The sequence below is a fragment of the Microtus oregoni genome, unplaced genomic scaffold (genome assembly GCF_018167655.1).
Source record: "Microtus oregoni isolate MIOR12 unplaced genomic scaffold, Mior012 000013F_ref0000133, whole genome shotgun sequence".
NCBI lineage: Eukaryota > Metazoa > Chordata > Mammalia > Rodentia > Cricetidae > Microtus > Microtus oregoni.
The window spans coordinates 44239963-44265933 of record NW_024543072.1 but is presented as its reverse complement, the minus strand read 5'-3'; the positions used below and the strand labels follow the sequence as shown (position 1 = coordinate 44265933).

The window sequence follows — 25971 nt, the reverse complement described above, 5'->3', positions numbered from 1 at the left end:
TCTTTAGACTCTCAGATGAGAGCAGAGCCAGCCTTAAGGACAGACCTGCTTAAAACAGCCCCGAGGGAATTTTCTGAGGGGGTAAAATCCATTTGTTCTATAAGTCAAAGAACTCCAACCAACTCGAAGGTTGATGAAAACAAAGAGTTTCAGATACTTCCCTGACTTTGCCATCTCCATCTCTGTCTGAAGGGTTTTTCTTTTTCCTCTTTTCTCCCTTTCTCACCCACTCATAACCACTTACTTTGCCTGGTACAATAACAAAGGGTTAGCCGTGCTCATCTTGAGTCAGTTTTGCAAGGCACCCACACAGTCCCATCGCAGCCTGCAAGACACATATACCCCGCCTACCCCCTCACTCACTGAGGCCACCCTTCCCCTGTGGAGACAGTGAAGAGGGTCAGCAGGGCCCAGATGATGTTGTCGTAGTGGAACTCATGACGCTTCCATTCCCGGCCCTTTACCTCCATCTTATTTTTCTCGTGATCTACATAGTTGCCTCTGAAAGCAGAAGAGAAATGAAATAGGGCTTTTTAAGTATAGTTTGTGGAACAGTCAAACAGTCTTATAAACTTTAAGAATGTTAGGCTAACAATGACTATCATAGAAAAGGGATGGCAAGTTGTATTAAGGGCAGGCACTGGCATGGAATAAAAATGGTACTTGGTGCCCAACAGATACAGGATGAATCCTGATATCATGAGTTGCCTGTGTAACCATGGACAACCTAATTTTTGACTATCATCTTCTATACTTATAAAATGTAAATAAAGCTTCTTACAGTAGGTCGTTAGAAAGACTTAAAACTTAAAGGTCCAGGCGTAGTGTCTCTTACTATATCTGATATGAGAAAAAAAGCTCAACAGATGTCTATTTGTTTTATTCTTTCTGGTTTATCATTCTATGGGAAGGCGAATGGAGTTTGGAGAGAATGAAGACCTAGTCCGCCGTGGGAGGTGGAGAGGGACTTGCCAGGACACTCTTGGCACAGTGAGAGGTGTATGGAAGCAGCTCTTACATGCACTCCTTCTCTGTGTCCTTCGAGCTGTCGGTGCAATAGAAGAACTTCCCTTTGAAGAGCTGGACAGCGATGACAGCAAAGATGAACATGAAGAGTTTGTAGACAATGAGTATGTTGAAGACGTTCTTCAGGGAGGTCACCACACAGTCAAACACAGCCTGTGGACAGCACCGAAGGTTCTCGTGTCATTCCTGTGACAAAACACTCCTACGCCCAGAGCGGAGGTACAGCCACACCACCACCAAGCAGTCTGAGAAGCTGTCTCAGGAGCTCACAGCCACTAAGCAGTGATACTCATGGGGTTGGAAGCTATCTTCCTAGCTGGTCGTGGTGGCAAGGACCCGGCCTGGGAAGCAGACATCATCTCTAAGTCATCAAGTAAATGTAAAAGCCTGAAGCTTACACAAGATGATAAAATTAATGGAGGGGTTTTGTGGTGTTTCTGTAGGCACTGAACGTGAAACTCGGAAATGTAATGTGAGACGGCACCTTGAAGATCACTTAGACCATTCGACTCGCTGAACAGCTTGTTCCTGACCCTGACCTTGAAACTGTTGGTGACATTCACAGATTTACTTACACAGTGATTATGGACCATCTTCACCTAGATCAAAGGGCAACCACATGCTGTTGTCTTTGTTCATTTCTATGGAATATGTTTCACCATTAAGTTCATATATTCGCTCTGACTGTATCTGACTCTACCATGTCATGCCGCTGCCCTCTAGCTGAAAGCTGGCTGCATTCAGGAGGAAGGTCAACAAACCTGCAGGAAGGACTGAGGTCTGTTTGTCTTGGAGGTGAGGCTGTGTGTACAGAGAGTGGGGTTTCTGTTTCAATACAAAAACAGAGAGTCTCCAGAGACCTCCTTAAGACATGAGGAGTTCTATGACAGTTAGGCATATTTTAAGCCATTGTTTAGGTTATTTTCAAGGTTTTCTGCTGTAGCTCACTGAGAATCTGGGCTCACGAGGTAATGCATTTGTGCAGTTGCTTCCTCACGGTGCTGGATTCATTCGAGTGTGACGCTGAAGAGAACATGAGTGGCAGGCAGTCTTGTGGGAGCAGAACCACCTATATCTTTCTCAGGTTTTCATTGTGGAGAGGAACCGCTCCCCAGTTTAACAGAATTAATGAAGGCTGAGCCCACTTTCTTGAGGTATGGACTAATCTCATCACAACATTTGGAGCCCCAGACAGCGTGGGTATAGGACACACAGGGGTGGTGATTGATAGGCCTAAGCTAAGGGCTGGCTGGAGGGAGGGTGGCCAGGAAGAGTTGACATAGTAGAAGGTCCAGATCCAGGAGGGGAACGAGAAGAGCCAGGGAGGAAAGAGGCTGGGAGCCACTTTCTTTGAAGAATTAGTTGCTCCCCTGGGATTCCACACAGTGTGTGCTGAGCCTGAGACAAAACCATGGCACGGCCAGTCTGAGGCCTTTCAGAAGTAGCCTATCCTTTTCCTTCACCTTCCCATCCCCTCCCATCCCCTCCCTACTCTGTTCTGCTTCCTCTATGCTGATCATAGGATAGAAAGAAGTGATGATCTGAGACCAGGAGGGCTGTGGGTTGGGGTTGGGGCAGGTGACATACATGATCAATTAGGAGAACTTGGGAAAGGATAGGAATTGGGACAAAAGGAGAAACAAGCTCATAGCTTTGCCTTCTACGACAGACATGGGAGGCAGGCCTAGACACACCAGGGGTTCTGGGCTAGGGACAACTCATATCAGCTCTCTTGTCTTTACTACAATTATATGTTACATGGATCTCCAGTTTCTGGGTGAAAGGAATTCTAAGAAAAAGTAATCTGTTCTGGGTCACACATCTCCAAAATCTTTGAGCTAGACTTGACACTCATGTAGGTTCTTTTCCATGGTGACCAGGTCCTACTCTTATTGTTTGAGAGTTACTGCTGACCAGGTTTAGAAGCCAGAGTTCAGGCTCCTCTCCCAGACAGTCTGGCTCTGTTGTGCTGATGTGGACAGAGCGTGCCTATTTTAGGAAGCTTTTCAAAGGTTCAGATGTGGGTGGCCTCCAGCCAGTCTTGGAGAAGCCCTGTGCTAGGTTCTGGGGTGCTGCAAGTGGGCAATGAAATCTGCTTCCCAGGAAGCATCCTGGTGTACCCCTGGAGTTGGGTGCTGGTGCTAAGGGTTGCTCTACTGACTGTGTGACCTGGACTGCAAGAACAGGACTGTGAGGCCCTGGACTGGGGGCTGATAATACTCAGGAATTCAGGAAAGGCAGCCAGGTGCGGGGCTTTTCTCCTATGGAGCTTCAGACTCTATTAACCACAGTATATGGAGAGGAAAGGGGAGGGAGGTGAGCTCAATTAGGACGCCAAGCTTGAATGGGAAGTAAGCCCTGAGAGGCAGGCAGGGTACTGGGCAAGAGGGTGAGGGGATTGTATAGATAAGATCCCAGTTTTTAGCCAGACCATGGAAGAGCTTATTCAGGATAACTCACTTCCCCATTTCTTTTCTGCCTCTGCCATAAATAGACCATGTGTCCTTAAGTTACCTATTTGTACCTCAAAAATATGAACTATTTGTGTAAGATGATACTTTTCTAAAGTCATAACTGAAGAAAACAGCTGTGGTGGTTGAAAGGAAAATAGACCTAAAAGGAGTGGCATTATTAGGAGAGGTGGCCTTGTTGGAGGCAGTGTGTCACTGTAGGGTGGGCTTTGAGGTCTCTTTTGCTCAGGCTTCTCTCTGTGCCAGTCAGTTGACTTCCTGTTGCCTGCAAGATGTAGTACTTTCAATTTCAGCACCATGTCTGCCTGCATGCAGTCATGTTCCCCGTCACAATGATAAAGGACTGAACCTCACACCCCAATTAAATGTTTTCTTTATAAGACTTGCCATGGTGTCTCTTCACAGCAATAAAAACCGTAAGACATAAATTGGTACCAGGACTTGGGTATTGCTATGATAGACTGGACATTGTGTTTGGAGGAATTTGCACTTTGGTACTTAGGGTTATTGAAAGCAATGGATGCTTTAGGCATTGCTTAATGGGCCATACAAGTAGGAGCATGGAAGACAGAGGTGCTAAGACTTATTTGAACTGTTGGGAGCTCACTCAAGAAGTATCAGAGGAGAGGAATTTTAATATGTTGCCTAGAGATCGTTCTTGTGATATTTGGGTGAAGCAAGTGGCTGCCTTTTAACTTTGCCAAAGAGCCTTCCTGAGGCTAAAGTGAAGACTTGAATTAAATCCACTGGCAGAAGAAAATCACAAAACAGCCTAGTACAGACTCTGTTGTGTGGTTTTTAGTGGTAAATCTAATCAAGACTTATTGAAAAGGTGCAGGTTGATCAGGGAAAATTACAAAATGTCAATTTTGAGGAGATAAAAAGAGCATCAGGGAGTGAAGTGGAGCTAAATCCCTAGTTCAAGGAGATAAATGGGTTAAGAAATGGAATGCAGGGAGTGGGGACCTCAGGGCAAGATGCTAGCAAACTAAGTTTTCAGCTTGTGAAAAAGAACTAAAGAAAAGCTTAGAGCAGGGTGTGGTGGGGCACACCTTTAATCCCAGCACTGGGGAGGCAAAGACTGGCAGATCTCTGAGTTTGAGGCCAGCCTGGTCTACAGAGCAAGTTTCAGGACAGTCAAGCTTAGGCAGTGAAGGACAGAAAGCTGGTGAAGAAGTAATTGAACAAGGTGGTTATGTTCTAGCTCCAGTAAACTGCAGAATTTGGCAGCTTTGGCCATGTGGTTCTGACTTTAGAGATAAGGATAAAAGAAACAGGTTATTGAATTTGTCTCTGCATCTAAGGAAAACCACTGATGCCAGGTATGTGTCAGGGGTGTCCCTGAATGGAGGCCTAGTACAGAGGTCACTGTGTGAAGCTGTGAACTTGAAGCCTCGATTGCCTTGGAAAACCCAAGATGTTAGACATGCCAGAGTCATGGAATAACTGCCAAGGAGAGCTGCCAACCAGAAGTAGAACCAGCTCAGAAGAACGGTATTGTAGTCAACAAAGCTGAACAGAGTTGGAGAGCTGAAGATCACTTTGACATCAGACATGGAGATGAAAAGTTTGGGAGTTTGCTCAGCCAGTTTTCGGTCTTGCTTTGGTTCAGTATTTCCTCACCATGCTCCCTTCCCTACATTTTGGAATGGTAATATATATCCTATGCCATTAAATGTTGGAAGTATATGATCTGCTTTTTGATTTTGATTTTTACAGGACGATTACAGTTAAGAGATTGCCATGCATATCAGAAGAGACTTTGGATTTTGAAACAAGTTTGAGACTGTTATAGACTATGGGGACTTTTTGAAGTTGGACTGAATGTATTTTTTTCTTGCATTATGATATGGCTATAAGCCTTTGGGGGTCAGTGAGAAGAATGTGGTTTAAAAGAAAATGGCCCCAAAGGGAGTGGCACTATTAGAAAGTGTGGCCTTGTTGGAAGAAATGTATCACCAAGGGAGCAGGCTTTGAGGTCTCTTTGCTCAGGTTTCCCTCAGGGTGACTTTCAGTTGACTTCCTGTTGCCTGCAAGGCTAGCACTCTCAGCTTCATTACCATGTCTGCCTGCCTGCACACCACTATGCTTCCAGTCAGGATGAGAACGGACTGAACCTCTGAAACTATATGCGAGCCACCCCAGTTAAATGTTTTCTTTATAAGAATTGCTATGGTCATGGTGTCTCTTCACAGTGGTAAAAACCCTAAGACGATGGATAGCCCAGACTACCCAAGCTACCTTAGCACACAGATTACACAGATAGAAGACTTCTGTGGCTTCTATTTTAATGACACAGGATGTTCTAAAACAAAGCCAGACAGACCTCTTCCTGAATGACAAGTCATTCCAGGGACTATAATACTAACGGGGCCTGAGCTGAAGGGGAAAGATCTCACCTGCAAGTTTCTTGGGACATTAGAAGACCTTGGCTTCAACAGATGTAAAGAATCTTAATCCCCAAGAGAGAAAAAGGGTTATTCTAAGAATGGACTGTGCAAAGGCTAGCCAGCTGTAGCTAAAGGGAGAAGAAGGAAGAACAGTATTCGATGGGGACAAATTCTAAAAACATACCTTCAGCTTGGGCAAGCGCTTGATGGTTTTCAGTGGTCGCAGAACTCGGAGTACCCTCAGAGACTTGATAGTCTTGATGTCCCGCCCCTTGTTGGTTCTGTAGAGAGAGGACCCCAGGGTATCATTTGGCAAGGGGAGAAACAGAAGTGGCAGCCACACCACTGCATTAATAATAACAGAGTAAAAGCAGAGAAGAGAGAAGTAGACGGAGGCCAGAAACTAGGCTGGTGTAGAGTCACTCAGGAGCAATCTGCAAACATGCTTCAGGAATAGTCTCAGCCACTCTCCAGTGTGCACACGCACACATCCATATGGAAATACCCATGTATGCACATCCAAGTGCTTCCAACTTCATATGGTGCAAAAGCGAGCTGCATTCAATAGAAGCTGCATCAACTCCAGCATATTCCCCCACAGGCCGATACTATGCAGGGAAGACACTCTCTTGCGAGACTGGGCAGTCAGTAGTCCTAGTCACCCACAAAATCATGAGAGTATCAGACTGATGCTCTGCAGTATGAATAATATGATGTTAAGTTCGTAAGATGGCTATAAATGTAATAAATACATGTTCTATTTAAGGCATTTATAATTTCTATTGAGCTTCCCTGGCTGTGGCAATATGAAAGAGAGGGAACATCTGCATACACACAAAGGAGCACACAGGCACCTATGGACTTCCATGCACACATATTAATAGTCGTTTCATGTCTTTGATAGCCAGTTTAATGCTATCTAATATCACAATGGTAAATAAAAATGGAACAATGTCAACTAGATAGCATGACCTGAAGCCTGCTATGGATCTCCACTGGGCCTAGTCCAGTCTCTTCTTCCATAGCAGGTTTTCAAGCTATTTGTTGACTTGGGAACAGTTAAGAGCATGTCTCATTGGGGAACTTGACCCAGAAGTCTAGGTTTGTTTCTTCTTATGGTTCATCAGTGTGGGGAGAACATAGCAAGGATCGGTGAGGAACCCAACATTCTTGCTGTGCTAGGCTGATACTTAAGAGAAAGTATGTGTGCAGGCATCTTGCGAGGACTTTGGTCCATACTCCAGTTATGCATGGCTGGCCTTCCCTGCCGTCATTTCCATTTCAAAAGCTCTGCACCTAGCACAGGCTTCAGGGAACTACTCAGCTGGAGCAGGCCCAAGTTGTAGGCCATACCCACCTTTATCCTGGTTCTATGGGTCATGACCCTCCCTGTTCTGCCTCTTAGGAGTGTTTTCTCTTAAAAAGATAAATGCATGATCTTCATTATTTCTAGGAATTAAATACATAAATCAATTTGTATTTCTTTTTCTTCCCCGTTCATCTCCTTAGATCTTTGCATTCGACTCAACTAACTACAATTTGTAAAACAAAACTACATGCTGGGAAATAAGACTCTAAATAGTGAAATCAGGCGTGGTTCATTCCTCATGCTGGCCCAAACTACTGTTATATTAACAATTGCTGGAGGGGGGACCCAAAACATCAGATGGAGAACACCTGATTCTGCATGCAATTTGCCCTGCTATGCCCAGCCTCAGATAAGGGAACCATAATCTATCTTTTACAAAAGGCATGAAGTCAGTGAATCTAATCCTCCGGGCTGACTTTATTTTACACCAGCATTAATTCTAAACTCTCGTGGTCGTCACAGATGACCTACATGTCATTTTGAAAGGTAATCCACATATGCTATATTAATATGGACTTTCACATCCAAGAGCTTCAGCATATTTAATAAATTCTTTTGCTATTGCTTTTCCTTCTTTTCTTTTTGATTTTTCTTTTCTTTTCTTTTTGAGATGGGGTTTTCTGTAGCTTTGGAGCCTTTCCTGGAACTAGCTCTTATAGAACAGGCTAGTTTTGAACTCACAGAGATCTGCCTGCCTCTGCCTCCCGAGTACTGGGATACTTGGTGTGCATCACCACTGCCTGGCTTAATTCTTTTGCTTTTTAAGCATATCTACCTACAATATTTAAGAGAAACATCACATAGACAAAATACTATGCAAACTGAGAGGAATGGTAAGTTCCCAAGAAGGTGTGGGAGCTGCTTAGCTTTAAACTCTTGGTCCTCAACCGAAACATACCATTCATATAAACTTACCACTCCTCATTGAGTTAGTCCCTTCTCCTCCAATTACAGTGTCTCCCTCCTCCCACCTAGTCGCCCAAACCTCCTACGTACAAAACAAGCAAACATAGTTACCCCAATGCGTTCCTATGGTGGATCCAGCCAGGAAGCAGTAACAGGAAGAGGGGAGGGATGGAGAGAGAGAGAAGAAAGTCAGAAAACCTCAGGGAGGAAAGAGGCTCTTAGGGTGATGCCATGCTGGGGAAGCAGAGGACCATGGGATCCCATTCACAGTCTTGGCACTTGCCAAGTCCATAGGGTTTGTGAAAGAAACGACAGCCCACCATACGTTCCACCACCCCCTCTCCACCCACAGGACAAAAGTCCTTTGAGAGCACTAGCAGGCCTGTGTCTAAGGCAGTAGTACCTGGGCCTGTCCTGTCTTCCAGAGGGCTGAGTTTAATGCACTTAAAGTGTAAGTTTTCATTTTTCACTTCCTTAGAAGTCTAAAGGCAAACTCTGCTTCCAGGGACTTTATATCTGCCTGGGTCAGAAACTCTCAGAAAAGTCATTTCCAGTGGCAGTGGCATTGGATAGCTTCAGCTGCAGAGGCATATGTAACCTTGTTCAAATGGGGCCACCCTTGGTGTCTTTCCAAAGCTCAGACTCCAACATCCCTAAACGGCAACCAGATGAGGAAGAGGACTTTTGTTTGCCAAGGTCTTAGAGAAAACAATGCTTTTTGAGCAATTTAATGAGGAGCCTCTACTGTGAACTGTCCAACTCTTAGAAGAAAAACCATTCCTGTTCTAGCAGTAAGACAAATGTCCTTCCTGCCCTCCCAAAGTCAAGTGATCTGGGAATTAAATTGGAGGCTTATAATCTGAAATCCTTAAAGCAATAAATTCTAAATGGCCAGAGCACAAAAATGCCTTGAGGTATAACTCACAGGTGAAGCAAACATCTTCCCATCCCTCCACATATGTAAAAAGCATCTGCATCACCCTCAATCCTTGCCAGGCACTGTCCCAGGTATTGGAACAAATGACCTAGCTGATCTCTTGGAAGATTAGCTACTCTTGCAGGGAAGACAGACCTCAATCCAGCAAGCACTCAAATGAAAGTAATAGTGGTAACTTGCTGGGGAGAGATGGGATCACATGATTTGATAATTCACCATGACAGCAACACTGATTTCTTTTCTTTAGGTTGTATTTTTCTGGTACTATCCTAAAATGTGAGAACAGGGCAACAGATGGATAGATATGCAGGTGGACTGGAGCACAGTGCCCTGGCTTTACCCCCCTGTCTAATGCAGCCTCCTTCTCGAGGCCTTTATATCCGATAGCCCCTGAACAGGTTCTGAGAGACCATATTTAGGGAAGCTACCTCATGCGAGGAGGACCAACATTTCTTGCTCCTTCTACATAGATTCAATACAAAAAACTGCATTATTCATCAATTAATTTCTCTCCAGAATCCTAATAAAATACAGTATGGAACAAAGGAAATTTCTAGTCACTGTATATATACCCCAATGTGTTAAAAAAAAAAACCTAGGGGACATTGGTACATGCTAATATTAAAAGATAGGTCGGCCACACTATACTAGGGCTGTTTGGCTCATTCCGACTACCAAGACCTGAGCAAAGATAACAATCAGACATGGGCTTCAACTAAAAGATTGGCTATTAATTATTCTGCACTCTTTTAAACAAGTGGCTTATTGCAGAGGAACAATTAAAAAGTTATAATTTGTAGCATATGTGAGGGTCCAAGGGCAATCTATAGCACTAGAAAAAAAGCAAAACAAAGCAAAAAACATGGTTTTGAATTGATGTCAAGAAGAACATGCTTGCACCCTGTGCCTTGCTAGTACAGGGTCAATACCAATTTGAAAATGGCAATTTGAAGTGAGAGGGTTGAATAATAAAGCAGCAGAACTGGGCAAAAAATTCAAACCATTTCACCATTGGTAACTAAAATATATCATAATTTATGCCCAAACAAGGCCAAAGCACTTTCCCCCTCAAATCCATTGTGAAAGCCAAGAGATCGCAAAGGAGATGCTTCTCCAATCTAAGAAGGCATGATCTTCCAGGTCACTGAGCAACATTGTTTTGCAAATAATTGATGTGCTTTCACAAACCATCCAAATATTCACTTGTTAATCTTTGTTCCTGAATGTATGTATAATGTGTGCTATCCAATTAGTCAAACTTAATGGGTTTAAACTGGACTCCAAGATAATCTCACATGCTAGGATACACTGGTCCCACTTTAATTGGCACTCAATGGGGACACCCATTTTACCATTTATTTGCTACTGATTTGCTCACCAGAGAAATAGCAAAAACCCAGTGTCTCCTGCCTCATTAGTGTAAGAGAGGAATTTCCTTGCTCAGTTGTGCAGTTGCCCTCCAGATCTATCACATGCAATCACTAAACCTTTCCTGCCACCTTGCTCTCTGGTTTTCTTACATGCCATCAGAAAGCCTTTTCTGCCATTTCGCTCTCTGGGTCCTTTTCTTCCCAGGATGTGTTCTCCACTAGCTGATTTCTGTTAAAAATGGACACCAGGTTCTGAAGAGCCCTTCCTTCTTTAAGTGTCATGACTTCTGTCCTCCTCCATGTAAGGGTGAGGTAATAGCAGAGGGCGGGGGCCGGGGGGCAGAATTTCTTGTGGGAAGAGATAGGCTTCCAAGACTGCAAGACAGGAAGAGGGGTCCAAGCTAGAAGGAACTCAATTATTCTGCTAACGTGTCTAGACTATTACTTGGTAAGCAATAATAACTACCATTTATTGTCCAACTTAAGTACCTGGTACGGTATGGAACATGAAATATATTTTACCTTATTTAATTCTCACAGAACCAAATGGGGTTATTTCTCATTTCCACTTACATGTAAAGAAACAAACTCACGGAGTAAAGTTAGCTAAAACTAAAGAATCAGACCCAAGTCTGCCTGACTACGATGTTATAATGTCTTTCAAATGAGAACCACTGGGAGTTTTATCCAGCATAGAGAAATACAAAAGGAATCAGTATTTCCTGAGCTCAGCTATTAACCTATCTGTCTTAACTGATGTAGAGACTGTTGTTGAGAAGGAAAAATTACAAGTATAACAACATCAAGATGGACAGGCACAGGGATGTCTTTCTGCATTTTCTCTGCCCTAGGTAAAGACAGAAGGATCTGCAGGGGAAGTTAGTAGCTTGTAACTAGCCAGAACAGCATGGCAGGAGAGAGTCTAACATATTAGAAAAAAACCAATGAACTTGAATTCCACACACTGAGGTTGCTCAAGACCTGGTTTTGCTATTTGCTCATCGCATGAGCTGCACTAGCCCATTAGCAATTGAGTTCTCAGCTACTAAAGGTGATCAATGAAGCCGAGTATGCATGGAAATGAGGTGGAAGCCTTTCTCTTCTCATTGCAACACGTGTCGCTCCAGAAGTTGTAAGGGAATCAGGTACCGCTTCCAGCATGAAGAAAGGAAATTCAGACTTTGGCCTTTTTACTTAACCCTTAGCTGCTACCATTTGAGGATTTTTTTTTTCTTCTGGCTCTAGCATCTCTCCTGGTCATCTATGTACCTTAAATCTATAGTTACTCTGTCATCTTTGTTCCTGTGAAAACAAAACTCGCTCTGTTCTAAGCATTCGATGCCTAACCCTTTTTTTCCCCATGAATTAGAGGCTGACCTAAACCAACCTCTAATATGTACTATGACAGCCATATGACACGTCACTATACTCCAACTGGAAGGTATTTTTGTCCAAGTACCAAGAGGTACGAGGAGGCAGCAGAGCATCTGGTGTTAGCCGTTTTGTTATTTAAACTGCAGAAGGGTGACCTGGTTTGTATTTCTTTTCAGTCCTTATGTTCTAAACATAACCAGCCACCCTTCATCTCTGATCTTTGCAGGGAGGTCTTGCAGACTGATGGTTAGCCAGTGCATCAGTATTAATTTGTACTGTAAGGTTGTGTTTTGTGAGTATAGACTGAGCAGGTGTCTAGCAGGTCACACAATCTGAGCAGATATTTCCTGGGTCCCATTACACAATCTTCTATCCTCAGAGCTCTATAACCTACTTTTAAGCATGAAGGATACTATGAGGAGTTTCTACCAATCTCACAAAACCAGGCTCTTCCCGTGGTCATGAAGCCTCACTTCCTATACAGGGTGCTTTTTGCATATGGGTCTAGTTGGTTTAGTAATTTGAGAGAGCTGTGTTTCCTGATTGGACTATTTAATTTAGCCTATTTCTGTGTCCACAGGATGAGGTCCCACTTATAATCGACCCTCTTCTGAATTTGTGCTATGGATAAACTGAAAGGCTTGGGCATTCACATCCATAGGACGACTGCAACCGACCATCCTATGGCTAGCTCCTCAGCAGCCACCAATGTCACATGGGCCAGCTGACACATGCTGGGCCTCAGTGACAAGAACAGGTCAAATGGGAACTTTCCCCCATGTCTTCCACTCTGTCTCTCTGAGTCCCACCTGCAGGCCAGCAGGAGAGAATAAAGCAATGGGAACTCCCAAGCATACAGAGGCACTGATCACCTTTAGTGTCCTGACCTAGACTTAGAGTTAGATGAAATGCCGCGAGAGGCTGGATTCTTGATGGTCAACATCCTATCTCTTCACTGCTGGACATTTCCAATTCCTTTGCAGCAAGAGTTCTAAATTCACAGTTAATGGGCTACCTGGTGGCTAAATGCAATTTTAAAGCTGTATTTCCTTCCAAAGTAAGAGAAGTAGATGCTCTATCTGGCTCAGTAAAAAATAGGTCCATTTTTTTGCCCCTTCAAGACAAAGTATAGTAATAGCTTCCTTTGGGAAACTCTCCTTTTTAGTTCTAATGAATAATGGCAGCCAAGAAAGGGGCTCCCACAGGCATAGCTATATGTGTGAGGGACTACTTTAGACCCAGGCATTAGTGAAAAATGGGGGGTAGATAGCTGGGTTTTGGCGAAAGGTTTGTTCTGTATTTCTACACCCTTCTGGGTAAGTGAGCACATAGATTTCCGTTCCAAATAGCCACTCCTTCCCGATGATGTGTGCATCCTTCCCTCCAGAGACACAAATCCCCCAGAATAACCATCCCAGAGGAACAGATGCTCTGTCTCCATGAGGCACTTCCAAATCTCAAATTGCCTGTGTCTCTGGGTTTCACTGAATGAACTCAGACCCAGCTCAGCTGCTACGGCTAATAAGAGAATACTCAGTGCATTCGAGAGACTGTATGCATCTTAGCCACCAGGGCAGACTGTCAAGTGTCAGGAAAGTGACACACTTCAATGAAAGGACTGTAATAGAAGCTAATGTGGGCAGTCTGGTTCCTTCTGGCATCCAGAGGCCAACTGACTCATGTTTTTGCTTCTGGCCAAGGACTAAATTATGAAAGGCCAAATGCGACCAGATCCCCTCATGTGCCAGGGAGTACTGACCGCACCTCATGCCCTGCTACAACAGCCAACAGCTATGGAAAGCCCTGGCATCAGTCACTAGGGAGCCCGCCTGACTGACTGATGGAGAAGGTAAGGGAGGTAGAAGCTGAACTATTGGTGCTTTTTCTATTAAATGTTTAGACCAACAAGCAGTATTAGCTGCAGATTTGCTACTGGGAACACACACAGGAGCTCATCTGTTCATGTAAGTTCAGCTAATCAAGTTAAACACTGGACATAGCAGATGTGGAGAGGGTGAACACCGTGGTTCAGAGTGCAGGCTTAAGGCTCAAGACATAACCTAGTTTGTAGTCCTCTGATTCCCCACTACATAGCTGAGTCTGGGGGGAGCCCTGAAGTGGGGTGCATGTGCCTGAGAGCCAGGCCCCCAAATATGGCAAGGCTATAACTATTTCTGTCTTCCCACACCTGAGACCGAAGAGAAGATAGGATAACAACTGACTGTGGAGCCGAGGCTTGCCAGCTCCAGTCTCCCATCAGCAGAAAATGATGAGCAGGCAGAAGAAGACAAATGTGCCCTTTCCAGAGAGAAATATAAAGGACAAAAGGTTTAACAGACCTAGTCACTCACCAGGCTTTTCTTGAAACCCCAAAGAAGAAAAGGCAGAGTTTGGGGTATTTATAGTTGACAAAAGTCTTTCTCCACATGGCCCAGAAAATGAGGTGCTGTGATAAGGGCTTCAGAGAGAGCTATTCTCAGTCTCTGCCAAAGTCCCCCAACACACACATGCACACATACACACACACACTCATATACACACACATAGACACACACACGCACGCACACACACACTTCCCTAGGAGGTATCAGCCAAGGATGGAGCCCCGGGTGTTCTCATAGACACCTTATTATAATGTAAAGATGGACTGGAAAGAACAGAAAAGTTGCAATGGGATATATTTAAACCCAGATATGACCACACTAATAACACAAACACCCTCTTACCCCTTCCTTAAAATTCAACTAAGTTCCCAAATAGAATGCCAGGATTACATTATAAAGCTTCCCTTTGTTTGCCGTATCTCCAGAGAACAGAGCTTCCCCCAGCTATTCCAGGCATAGCGTATATGTCTATCAAGAACAGAGATGATGGGACGTGCAGATCTCTGCAGCAGAGGGACTCTGGACATTGCAGCATTGAGAATTCAGCGGAAGGCCATCCCTTTGTCACCAGCGCTGCTTTGGAGAATTGGGCTGGGTTCTTTTGGCTGACTGTGGTGGAAGGGATAGCAAGTCACTTCTGGTTTCTGAGGAACCAGATAATGATGCTACCGTGGTAACTGCCATCAGTTGCTCAAGCTGACAGAGCAATAGCCTTTGCATAGGCCTCATTAGGGCAGGGTTCAATTTCAAAGGGGAGGGGGAGAAACTGGGATGGGAAAAGGTTATGTGGGTAGTGGACATTCGCTGAGGCAAACCCATGGGACACCAGAATAAAAACTATAATGAGACAGATACTTGAAAAGCCTCCAGACAAGCCCAAATTTGGCTTCCTGTTGGCCTGATCCCCTGACCATGTGGACTATGGGCTGGGTGACTTCATTCTGCTCTCTGCCACAGGTTGCTGGCAGATGGGACTCTTGGGAGTCCTGTCATTTGTGATAGAAGAGCTGATTTCTCTGGTGTTCTCAACAAGGAAAAGGCAAGTGCAGAGATAAGAAACATAGGTGTATGAGCATCAGAACATGTTAGCAGAACCTTAGCAAATGTGGCAAAAGCCAAAGGGGAGAATGGGAGCTCACGCTATAGGCACAGAAAACAGAGAGGGAACAGGCATGGCAAACTAGGAAGGAGGACAACCGAAGAGAATGGTGGAGAAGGATGGAAAAGGACCATCTACATTTCAGAGAGAAATGAACTGAAAGTTCAAAATATGGTATCGCTAATATCAAATAATAGATCATAGGTCTTGATCCATCCCATAAACGTGTATCTTCCCCTAAGTATCCCTGACAACAGAGAGTTTTCAGCTCTGGGATCATGGAGGCTTCCCTTGCCACCACCACTGCCATGGTTCAAAGATCACAAAAGTGAATGAGACAGATGCCAACCATAGAGCACACTGGTGTCAAATGAGTCCACGGAGAAACAGCTGGCCACTGGGCATAGGACAGGAAGCAAGACTTCCTCTGAAGGACACTTCCTATTGTCACCTGCTGGTTGTTAGGAGCACAGACTCAAGGCTGTGGGAAAGAGATAGCTGGGTGGGAAGCAGTTAAGTCTTAGACCAGTTAAGCCTTCATCCATCTTGAACTATATGTGTAAATTTCACACCAACATAAAGTTTATTCCCACTACATTTGACAGCATGAAAAATTAGAAGACTTAACATCTGCTGATCATTCACACTGACGGCCCCAGTGGTAAGTACTCTGCATACCCTATTTTCTCTCCATTTTAGAGGTTAGGAATGGAGGTTAGGATAATTAATATTTTGCTACAATGGGTCAAGGACATGAATCTGGGAAGGAGAAGGGCTGGGATTCAAATTGGGCTCAGCCTGGCCCCACAACTGTCACCTTTCCTCTTCTGTGCTGTCACCTATGAACTCTGCTCTTCTTCAAGGTCTGGTGGGTTCTGTCCCCTACGCATTTCCCCCTACCCATTACCTTATTTCTTGCCCTAACTGTTCAACTGCCAGTGAGGATCAGGGATAGAAGCTGCCAGTGCTTGGCAGAAGTTGAACAGAGGACAATCCCTTTCTAACACGTTGGATATGGGAAGGGTAAACCTATGGAAACTTCTTTCCCCTTCCCCCTATGGCTGCCTTCCATGAAAACAGCACCCAAATGCTTCCTCCTCCCTATCAGGAGAAAGTGTATCCAGCCTTGCTTGGAAGGCAAGCCCCAAAAAGGATGGCTTTGAGGACTCCAACATGCCAATAGATCAATATGTGGGGTTAATAAATTTCCCCAATTGTCATGAATATGAGTTGGTTTCCGCACGCACTAAGAACATTTTCTTAAGTATGTCTTCAAGGAAGATTTGGAAAATCAAGAAAGATTTGGAAAATCACTACTTTTTGAGCTCTCATGTATCCATAAGTTTTTTTAAATTTTTAAGTTCATTTTTACATACCAACCATAGTTCCCCTTCCCTCCCCTCCTCCGGCTCCCTCATCTCCACTTCCTCCCCCACCCAGCGCTCCACCACTCCTCAGAAAGAGTAAGGCTTTCCATGGGAAACCAACAAAGCCTGGCACAACAAGTTGAGGCAGGACCAAACCCTTTCCCCCTGTATCAAGGCTGAGCAAGCCATACAACTGTCACCCACATGCAGAGGGCCTAGTCTGGCCCCATGCAAGCTCTCAAGTTGGCAATCTAGAGTCCGTGAGCTCCCACTAGCTCTGGTCAGCTGTCTCTGTGGATTTCGTCGTCATGATCTTGACCCCTCTTGCTCATATAATCAATCTCCCTCTCTTCGACTGGACTGCTGGAGCTCGGCCTGGTGCATCCATATGGGTTTTATATCCCTGGACTAACTAGATCTCTGTTACTATTGCTCACGGACAGAGACCCTCCCCATGCCCAAGATTTTGAGATCCTCAACTCTGCTCTGGCTCTACTACATTACTCTTCCATGGTGACATGTCTTCTTCTGATGCTCTTCAATCTTGCTTCCTCATTTAGGACACATGAACCGGAGCTGTAAGAGCTTAAGGACTCTGTCGAGAACCATTGGCAAGCAGACCCCTAGAATGTTGCTCTTAGGCACCACTCAGAGCATTCACTTCCCAGGTGGACCCTGGAGATAGGCTTAAGTCAACCAGGCCTCCAGGAAGAGGAAAGGCAGGGGAATGGGACAGAAAAGAATCTACTTACGCCAGAGCAAAGGCTACCAACGCACCAACCACTACCACAAAGTCCAGGATGTTCCAGAGGTCTCGGAAGTAGGATCCATCCTGCAGGATCAAGCCTTGGTCTATCATCTGCAGGACAGGGTTTGAACAGATGAGGCCAATGGTTGTAAGTAAAACCTACACCTGGCTTTGCTTCCTTATGGCAAGGGCTCTACTGCCACTGTCTCCTAGTTAAGCCCACCCTGGGCCTGAGGAGCAAGGAGGATATCCAGCAGGCATTCTAGGAGAGGACTCCTCTCGCAGTCACACAAATTCTCCAGTCTACAGTGAGGATGCAGCCCCCTTCCTATAGTCTAATAGGATTGGATAGACTCTCCTGCCATTACAGAATCCTATCCTCTCTCCTGAGTATCCCAGAGCTCCAAACACTGCCACATACACATGGATGGATAAAAGTGCCAGATAGGTAAAACTCAGAATGAGACAGTCCTGTTGGGATTTTAGGCACCTAGAGGCAGAGGGTGTGGTTGGAGTTAGACGAAGTCTGAACTTACATCTCCCTAACCCATTGCTTGGACATGTACTTATTATAAGACCAGAAGTGCAATGTGCAGAAATACACAGTCCTCAAGCTGTTCCTACCTTACTACCTGCCTCCTGTTCAGGCCAGGAGAAGAGATATACATTAGCCAATCACATCCACACAGTCATGCCTTCCCTCACTGGACACCGAGGCCGGAGAGGGCTCTGCAGAGGCTCTCTTAATGCTGCCATGGACTAGGAGATGGCATTATGGGGGAAGGGCCTTAAAACAGACAAGTGGTATAACTGAAATCCAGAGGCCAGGTTTTCTCTGGGAGATTTTACCTTTATAACCATCTCAAAGGTAAACACGCCGGTGAAAACATAGTCGAAATATCTCAGGACCTGTAAAGACACACATGAATGAGACAGAGAGGACCATGTAAGGCTGCCAAGCTTTACGCACACCTTCCCTCTGACCTTTGCCATTCTGCGTGACAACCCCATCTCCCATACATTCCCACCCCAAAACACAGTGAGGAATTTTTCCTACTACCCATAGCAGAGCTGGGAAGTGAACATAAGGAAGATGGCACCAGCGAACCTGCTTGAGCCGCATGGTCCACAGCCTATTCCTTCTCTTTGATCATAACTTCTGGGGTCTGAATTGCCTCCATCCATCTCTCTTTCAGGCTCTGTGTGGTACCCAGGTGATGACTCAGTGGCTTGTGGTTAAGCTGCAGTTCTACTGCATCCACACACATCACCTATGGCTCTATGTTAGACCCTACATCCGGGCCCTCCAATAGCAGCAGAATCCTTTCAGAAGCCTGGCTAGCTCTCAGTGTTAAGCCCGCTGTGGCAGCTTAAAAACAGTGGTATGAGTGTGGATGTGGGGACTTCTCTAGAAAGACCCTGTACTTATACAGACACAGGTAACTGATCCATCCTCCTCATCCCCCCCAAACCTTTCTGCTACCTCATCTTGATTCACCTCTGCTGCTGGAGGGGAAGGCCTGGGATGGAATAGACCCCAAGGCATCAAGAAATATCACAAACCACCCTTGTGCACTCACTTTATTGCGCTCCGAATTGGTCAGGACAGGGTCCTCGGCTGCCAGGGCAATGCTGCTGGCTGCAATCACCAGGAGGATGCACATCTCAAAGTAGCGTAGGTTCACAATGTAGTGGCAGGCCCTGCGGATCCTGTGGGGATGGGGGGGGGGAGAGAATCCTGCTGAGCTCACCCTATTGAGCTTGTCCTGCCTCATTCCTATGCCTGCCCCTACATTGACCTCTTCCAGATAGCCAGACCTTGCCAAAGGAAGTCACCAGGGAGAGCAATTTAATTTCTCCAGCACCGCCCTTTGATTCCAGTCCCCAGTAGAGAATGGTAATAAGATTGGTTAGAGGCTATGTCATGCAAACCACAATCATTATCTGCACACGAGTGAGCCATGAGGAACAGCCACGTGAGACTACACGACCTCCAGTGGCATGTGGTTCCCTCTGTGGCATCTTTGCCTTCTCCCCTGAGCAAGGAAACTAGGACCTGCCTAGAAAATTCTAAACAATCAAGAAACACAAAAACATCTTTATTCTCAAACTCCTGATGAGGGGCTGCATGTTTCCATGGCGTCCTGACTATCCTGATGCAAATAACCGTGTTCTCTGCTACAGTTCTGGATGACCTGGCAACGGAACCCAGCTTCCTCCCATCCCACAGGCCTGCCAGAGCACTGCCCACAAGGCCACTAAACATCTCCTTGTCTTCCTTCCTCAGAAGCTGACCCACATGACAGTTCCAGGATATAAGGCATAGGCTCTTCTCTTGTACCATATTTCTTGAATCTAACATTCTAGACTCTTCTCTGATATTCCTTCTCCATGCTTCTACCTCCACTCTGGGAAAGGAAACTTTTATCAAAACTCCATTAGCAGAATAGTGGTACACAAACCCTAAACTCCAGTAGATGCCTGACCATCTTTAGAGTCGTCTGTCCTTTTCCAGAATGTATGGTGACATCCTCGAGGAAATCCCCTTCATTTTCCCTGTTCTAACTACTACTGATCAAAGGGTAGGAGAAGAGTCCTTTTCCATGACTTTTCTCCTGTATTCTGACTTCAGTTACCCTGGAGACTATGGGCACAGAGATAAGAGGCTTCTCAACTAAATATTTGCCCCATCTCACTTACTGGGCCCCAAATCTTTCCATATCTAGCTATCCTCTGCCAGGAAGGTTCAGGAAGACGACAGGGTTTCATCATCCCAGGCTGGCTCAAATCCTGGCTGTCTGTCCTAGTACTAAATAGGGGCACAACAAGAGCATGGCTCACGGGTTAGTGGTGCTGAAGATGAACATAGAGCTATGGGGCACCATGGCTTTGCCAGTCTCTCGCTTCTCCTTCTTCTTCTTCTTCTTCTCCACCTCTTCTTCTTCCTCTTTGGTCTCTGCCTCCTTCAAGGGACTGGCTTCTCCATCAGTCTTGTTGCTAACTGCAAGCAGAAAGGTTTAAAGCTTCAGAAACCTGCTGGCACATATAGTTTCTGGTTTGAGTTGGTACAGCACAGAGGATAGGAGGGATGCCAAGGATGACCCTGGGAAGGTACCCTGACAGTATCAGGGGTTCCCCCCCCCACTACATCAACTCCTTCTCTTCCCATTATCCCCACCCTTCCCTACATGTTATATACTATAGCCTTTTGTGCCATATTTCCCCTTTTATGGCTGAACTTTCATAGTTGAGGAAACAATATGGTTATCGCAGCTACAAAGCTTGCATAATTTAGAAATTATATCTAAACTTTACATCCTTTTAAGTTCACCCATTGAACTTCCATATCACTAACCCTTAAGTGGCATATATAATCATTCCCATTATACAGATGGGGAAACTGAAGTTCAGAGAGTCCACATACCTTTCCTAAGGTCTTATAGCTAAATTTAAATCTTAAAGCTATACACTTTTGTGCGATCTCTGCAAAGGAAGATTTCAAGAAACCATTTCTCTCTGTGTGCTGCCTTTCCAACTGTCCTTCCCCAACATGATGGATATAGAAATGACAATACAATATTCATGTGAATATAGGCCCATGACTATGTTCCAGGACTGGGGAGATGAAGCAGCCATGGGTCACGTAGCATGGTCAGGGGGCTATTCTCTTTTTCTATGCTGAAGTCAGGAGACAGAAGGCTGTCATAGTGGAGAGAAGGCTTGGGGAACCCTCAGCCCCACCCCCAGTGCTCTGGGACTAAGGAGTGGTACTCCTCTGAGACTCGGGCTAAGTAGCAAGTCTTTGTGGAACTGGTCCATGGTAGGGCCTTCTAACAGCTAAGTGATAGGGTGAACCTAAAATTCTCTACCACACACTGTACCTGTGACTAGCCCTAGCAGGGGAACAGAGAGAGGGTCAAGCTAACTTGCTTCTCATAAAAGAGGCTTTAAAGCACTTCTTATTTAATAAAAACATAAAATCAGACAGACATTAAAAATGGCTCTGGACCTGGAACCCTGAAACACGCCCACGTCAATCCCAGCAAGCCCTGGGTATGGAGCTGTAGTTTTTAAAGCAGACCTGGCATTTCTGAGGGTAGTGTATACTAAGTAGAGTGGAAATGAAGCAGTGGCAGAGAGGCAGGCAGGGAGACAAGGAGACTCATGTGAAAGAACAATATGGAAACAGAAGGAAAACGTGCATGCATGGAACCGCATGGCAATAACTTGTGACCACAGGGCAGCGGTGGGATTAATACAAGGATGTGGTGAGGGGACGGGAGAGAGTAGGAGGCACATTACAGGGTGTGGGACCAATGAAGAGATGACATACAGGGACAGAATAAAGTGCATGGGTAACACAGGGAGGAGGTGCAGGACTCAGGTCATAATGAGGAATGGGATTAAAGCAGGAAAGGGACTGAGGGACAGGGCAGAGATGAGATAAAAGGAAGGGATTGGGGTAGGACAATAGAGGCACAGGGACTAATGTAGACATGAAATATGCAGTCAGGGCAGTGTCAGGAATAACACGAATGTAGGAGTGAGGTATGGTTCAGGAAAAGATGGGCCATAGAGCCAAGTAGCATAGTAGGTTAAATGCTTTCCCCGGTGTTCCCTGCTAATATTTCATAGGTTAACATCTGCTTGAAGGAATTTTGATGGGGAAGCATGACCGAGAGCTCCTAGGAGAGAGACCGTTGATAAGAATCATAGAGCCATGAAATGTTAGTGCAGGGATGATCTCCAGGGACAGTCTAACTCAGTGTTCTCCATTATATGTGACACAGAGGCCTCCAGAGATGTAGCGATGCTTCTGAGACCACTGACTGAGCAGAGCAGGGACCAGAGCTAGAGGCATTCTGCTAGTGCACCCCCAGGGGTCCTTCCAGATCATCTAGGAGGTCACAAGGGCTTCCTACAGAGCTTTATTAGAGGAACCTCAGAGCCAGCTGCCCCTGCTGGAGCAGAGGACGAGGGTGACTGACAGAACAGGGGCTGTGCTCACTGTGCACCACCGTTGAATCCACCAAGGGGTCAACATCAGGGATGGCGACTGTGACACTGGTGCTCTCGGTGGTAGCCTTGTCCATGTTGGCTGTCATGCAGGAGAGGTCAGGCTCGCTCTGGCTAATGCCCCGGCCCACGTCCAGCTGGACGTCCCCAAGCAGGGCTTGCTCGCTGCTGCCTTCAGCTTCCTGCTCTGCCAGAGCCGCATCCTTCCCCACTTCCAACTCAGGCTGGGGCTGGACTAGGGGAGTTTCTGCCTCATCAAGAGCTCCTACCAGTCCAGAGCCCCTGGGTACCATCAGACTGTTGGTCCTGGGAATAAAGAGCAGGAGACGGCCATGGTTCAGAAGCTGTTCTAGAATCGGTGATGTATCTGGCTCAAAAGGAAAGGGGAGAGGAGCAAGAGCGGGCCTCCTGGAGAGCATACAGCCTGAGGTATCTCCCATCTCTATCCAGACATACATAGAGGGGCAAACACCTCTGGGCCACGCCCACTAACTCATTCCCACCTCCGACCCCACTCTCTACAGAGATGCTCTGGAAGAGAACATCATTTCCATACAGATAGATTGCCTGTTATATTAAGCCATGCCTTTTAGATGGTGTTTTGGCATCTTATAAAAGGGGACATGAAGGCCCACAGAGGTTTCTGTCATAGAATTCCTCATACCAACCTGAGCTCTAGCCCTCCGGGGCCCTCCTGGGACTTATTTACCTCCTCAAGTCCTGAGTTCTTTCCTCTTCATGGATGGTAGGCTCCTTGCTTCTGTGGCTGCCCTGAGGTTCATGTTCTTTCTCTCCCTCAATGGACACCCCTTCATCCAGACTCCGCTCCTGGCTGGCGGACCTGCTCCGCGACACGGAGGCAGACTCCTTGCCTTCAGTCCTGACGCGGCGATGGCGGCTGCGCCTCTGGCTCTGCCTATGTCTGGCGCGGTCCTCAAAAGTCACCACGGTCTCTCCTCCCCCAGCTTCCTGCTGGGTCGGGTCACAGTTTCCATGACAGGATCTGGGCAGCCATGGTGGCTCCCGTTTTCCCAAGGACAAGGGGCTCCTCTGGTTGTCCAGGGCACTGGTCAGGGCCCCTACACTGCCCTTGAGGGAACCCCCGCGGCTAATGCGCTCCTCTTCACACTTCTCAAGACCCAGGCCCAGGGCTAGGCCCTCAATGGGCCTGGGTCTCCGATAGAGGCTGGGGTGAGCGTTGAGTGGGTTGAGAGGGCTCAGTGGATTGAGTGGATTGAGGGGGTTCATTGGCGGGGCCTCTTCTTTGTTGAGGGCTTCTTGGCTAGACATTTGCATGTGCCTCCTCAACTGGCTGGTGCGTTGTTCCCATACAGACATGTGGTGCCGGCGCCTCCGCTCCCTCCTAACAAAGGAGAAGTGGGGGTGGGGGGCTACAGTCAGAACCTGACAGCACATGCCCGGATTAGAGATGGCAGTTTACAGGAGCCATGAATAGGGATCATGGGGTGAAGGAGCTAAAGGGGAGGCCAGGATCCCAGACAAGAAGCACAAAGATGCAAGGAGCAGAGTGGCCACACATGAGAGAGTTGTCAGACCAGTGCCTCCAAGTCCAGTATTGGGTACTTTTCCCTCCAGTCCCTGCTTCTGTGGTGCAGTAGTAAAGGGTGAATGAGTTCGGGACTGAGCTCCACATCCCCAAGACCAGTGAGAGAGGCAATACAAAGACTCATCCGGCCTTCCTTCCCCAGCACTCCGTTGACTGAGGGTATCAGTTGGGGTCTCTTATGTACCCACCAATGGCCCTTCATTCAAGGTCAGAGATTCCCCTCCTCTCCCCACCCCTCTCAGATTTTAGCCTGGAACAGCACGGGCTGAGATGCACCTGTTCAGCTACTAACAAAGATAATGACAGTGGCAAGCAGCCCCATGTGCTAACAGTGGCAGCATCCCCTGAAAGTAAAGGAGCCATGGGCTTCTAGAACAACGACTAAGGAAACCCATGAAAGACTGTATTCACAGAGATCACCAGCAATCCACGCCCAAACTATTGTTGGGGACTTCAGTTCCGAGGCCTAACAAGTTGTCACATGGCAGCAGGAACACACAAACATGGCATGGAGAACACGGGCGTGGGCTCCTCGGCTGGAAGGGTGGACACCTACTCCCTCCCTCCCGTGCCTGTGGGCACATGCACGTGAAACCACACGCGCCTGCACTGAGGCCCACACAGAGTTGTACACAACTGCCTACGTGAAAGGAAGCCCCGCCAGCTCCAGTTACCAGTGTGAGCACATGCCCACTGTCAGGCCAGACACAACAGCACACAACACGCCGTCACATACTTTAGACACACTGGTAAAAGCACACACTGAAAGATGCCAAGGGGCACGTCCACAGATGTGCATGGGACACACACACACACACACCCCACACACCAAGGCACACACTGACGTTTACACTCGATATCACTTGGTCCAAGGCCAGGACAGAAACACATCGCCCCCATGCCCACACAGAACCACTCCCAAACACGCAGACCGGTACACACATACAGGTGGCTGCTGCGCGGCTCCCACATCGACATGTGGTGTCTTCTCCTTCTGTCTCTTCTGGGAAAGAAAAACGGACAGGTTCAGTCCACTCCGACCTCCAGGACCCGCAAGCCCCACAGCCGCTGGCAGACATCCAGAGGGAAGCCAGATTCTCTAGCATGTCCACGGGGCTTCCGTGCATCTGCTTGCCCTCTGGAGACTCCCCACCTACAGTGCTCCCACAGCGACTTCCGGGTCCTTGCTATGTGCAGCTTACACCGATCTTGTTTCTGAAGCATGCATGCAGAGTCCCAGAGGACGGACTACTTCTTATAGGCTATAGCTTTCAATGCTTAAACACCTGGCCCCGCCGAGCTCCCATGACTACCCTCTCGAGTCCTGCTTTGATGAGCACTTGTTTCCCCCTCCCCAGTCATTTCAAGGGCAACAAGGCACATTCGCCCAGGTAGGACCCCTTCCAGCTCATCACTCCCACAGCAGATCCTGGCTCAGTTTTATGGAACGTAGAGGAGACAAATGGTCTGTCATGTACACCAGTGGGGCGATAGAGCAACCCAAGGCCAAGGCCATGGCTATACTCCAGAGGCCAAAGAATGCAAGTGGTGCCCTTCAAGGTTTACTCTGTTTTGCTGGGTAAAACACAGAATTGACCTTAGGCTGGTTGCATGAAATATCACGTCTATATACACTTTGCATCCTTTCAGATTCAAGTTTGAGGAGCGGTCAGAGTGATGGGATGGATGGAAGTTGCAAAAGTAGAAATGAGTGTGTCAGCACAGGGAGATGGCCGGGGTGGAGCAACTCATCTGAGAATTCCCAGAGGGAGCCTGCTCTAGCCCTAGAACTGGAGGACCCTGGTGCAGCACAGTGAGGCCTGCTGGGTATGGGAAGCAGGGAAATGATTTGCCTGTTCTGAGAAGACTCATCAGTGCAGATCATGCCAGGCAAATGAACTCTGCCCTATCTCATGCACTTGGAGGGGAGCCTCAGACAAGGGCAGG

The 25971-nt window shown here is 46.7% G+C and overlaps 1 protein-coding gene across 7 annotated transcripts in view; it reads right to left on the bottom strand.

Annotated features, from left to right (window-relative positions):
• Cacna1e (calcium voltage-gated channel subunit alpha1 E) overlaps positions 1-25971 on the bottom strand; it is a 470517-nt gene that overhangs the window by 44395 nt on the left and 400151 nt on the right. For 4 of the 7 annotated variants that reach the window (XM_041662539.1, XM_041662538.1, XM_041662542.1 and 1 more), the window contains 11 exons: positions 24971-25027; positions 23167-23820; positions 22450-22763; positions 20283-20442; positions 19022-19151; positions 18291-18350; positions 17446-17552; positions 8274-8285; positions 6072-6168; positions 1019-1179; positions 364-501 (listed from right to left, as the gene is read on the bottom strand). In XM_041662539.1, the coding sequence (XP_041518473.1) occupies positions 364-501; positions 1019-1179; positions 6072-6168; positions 8274-8285; positions 17446-17552; positions 18291-18350; positions 19022-19151; positions 20283-20442; positions 22450-22763; positions 23167-23820; positions 24971-25027 (1890 nt within the window). The remainder of the gene's footprint in view (positions 1-363; positions 502-1018; positions 1180-6071; positions 6169-8273; positions 8286-17445; positions 17553-18290; positions 18351-19021; positions 19152-20282; positions 20443-22449; positions 22764-23166; positions 23821-24970; positions 25028-25971) is intronic. The other 3 variants (XM_041662544.1, XM_041662540.1, XM_041662543.1) reach the window with 1 other exon arrangement.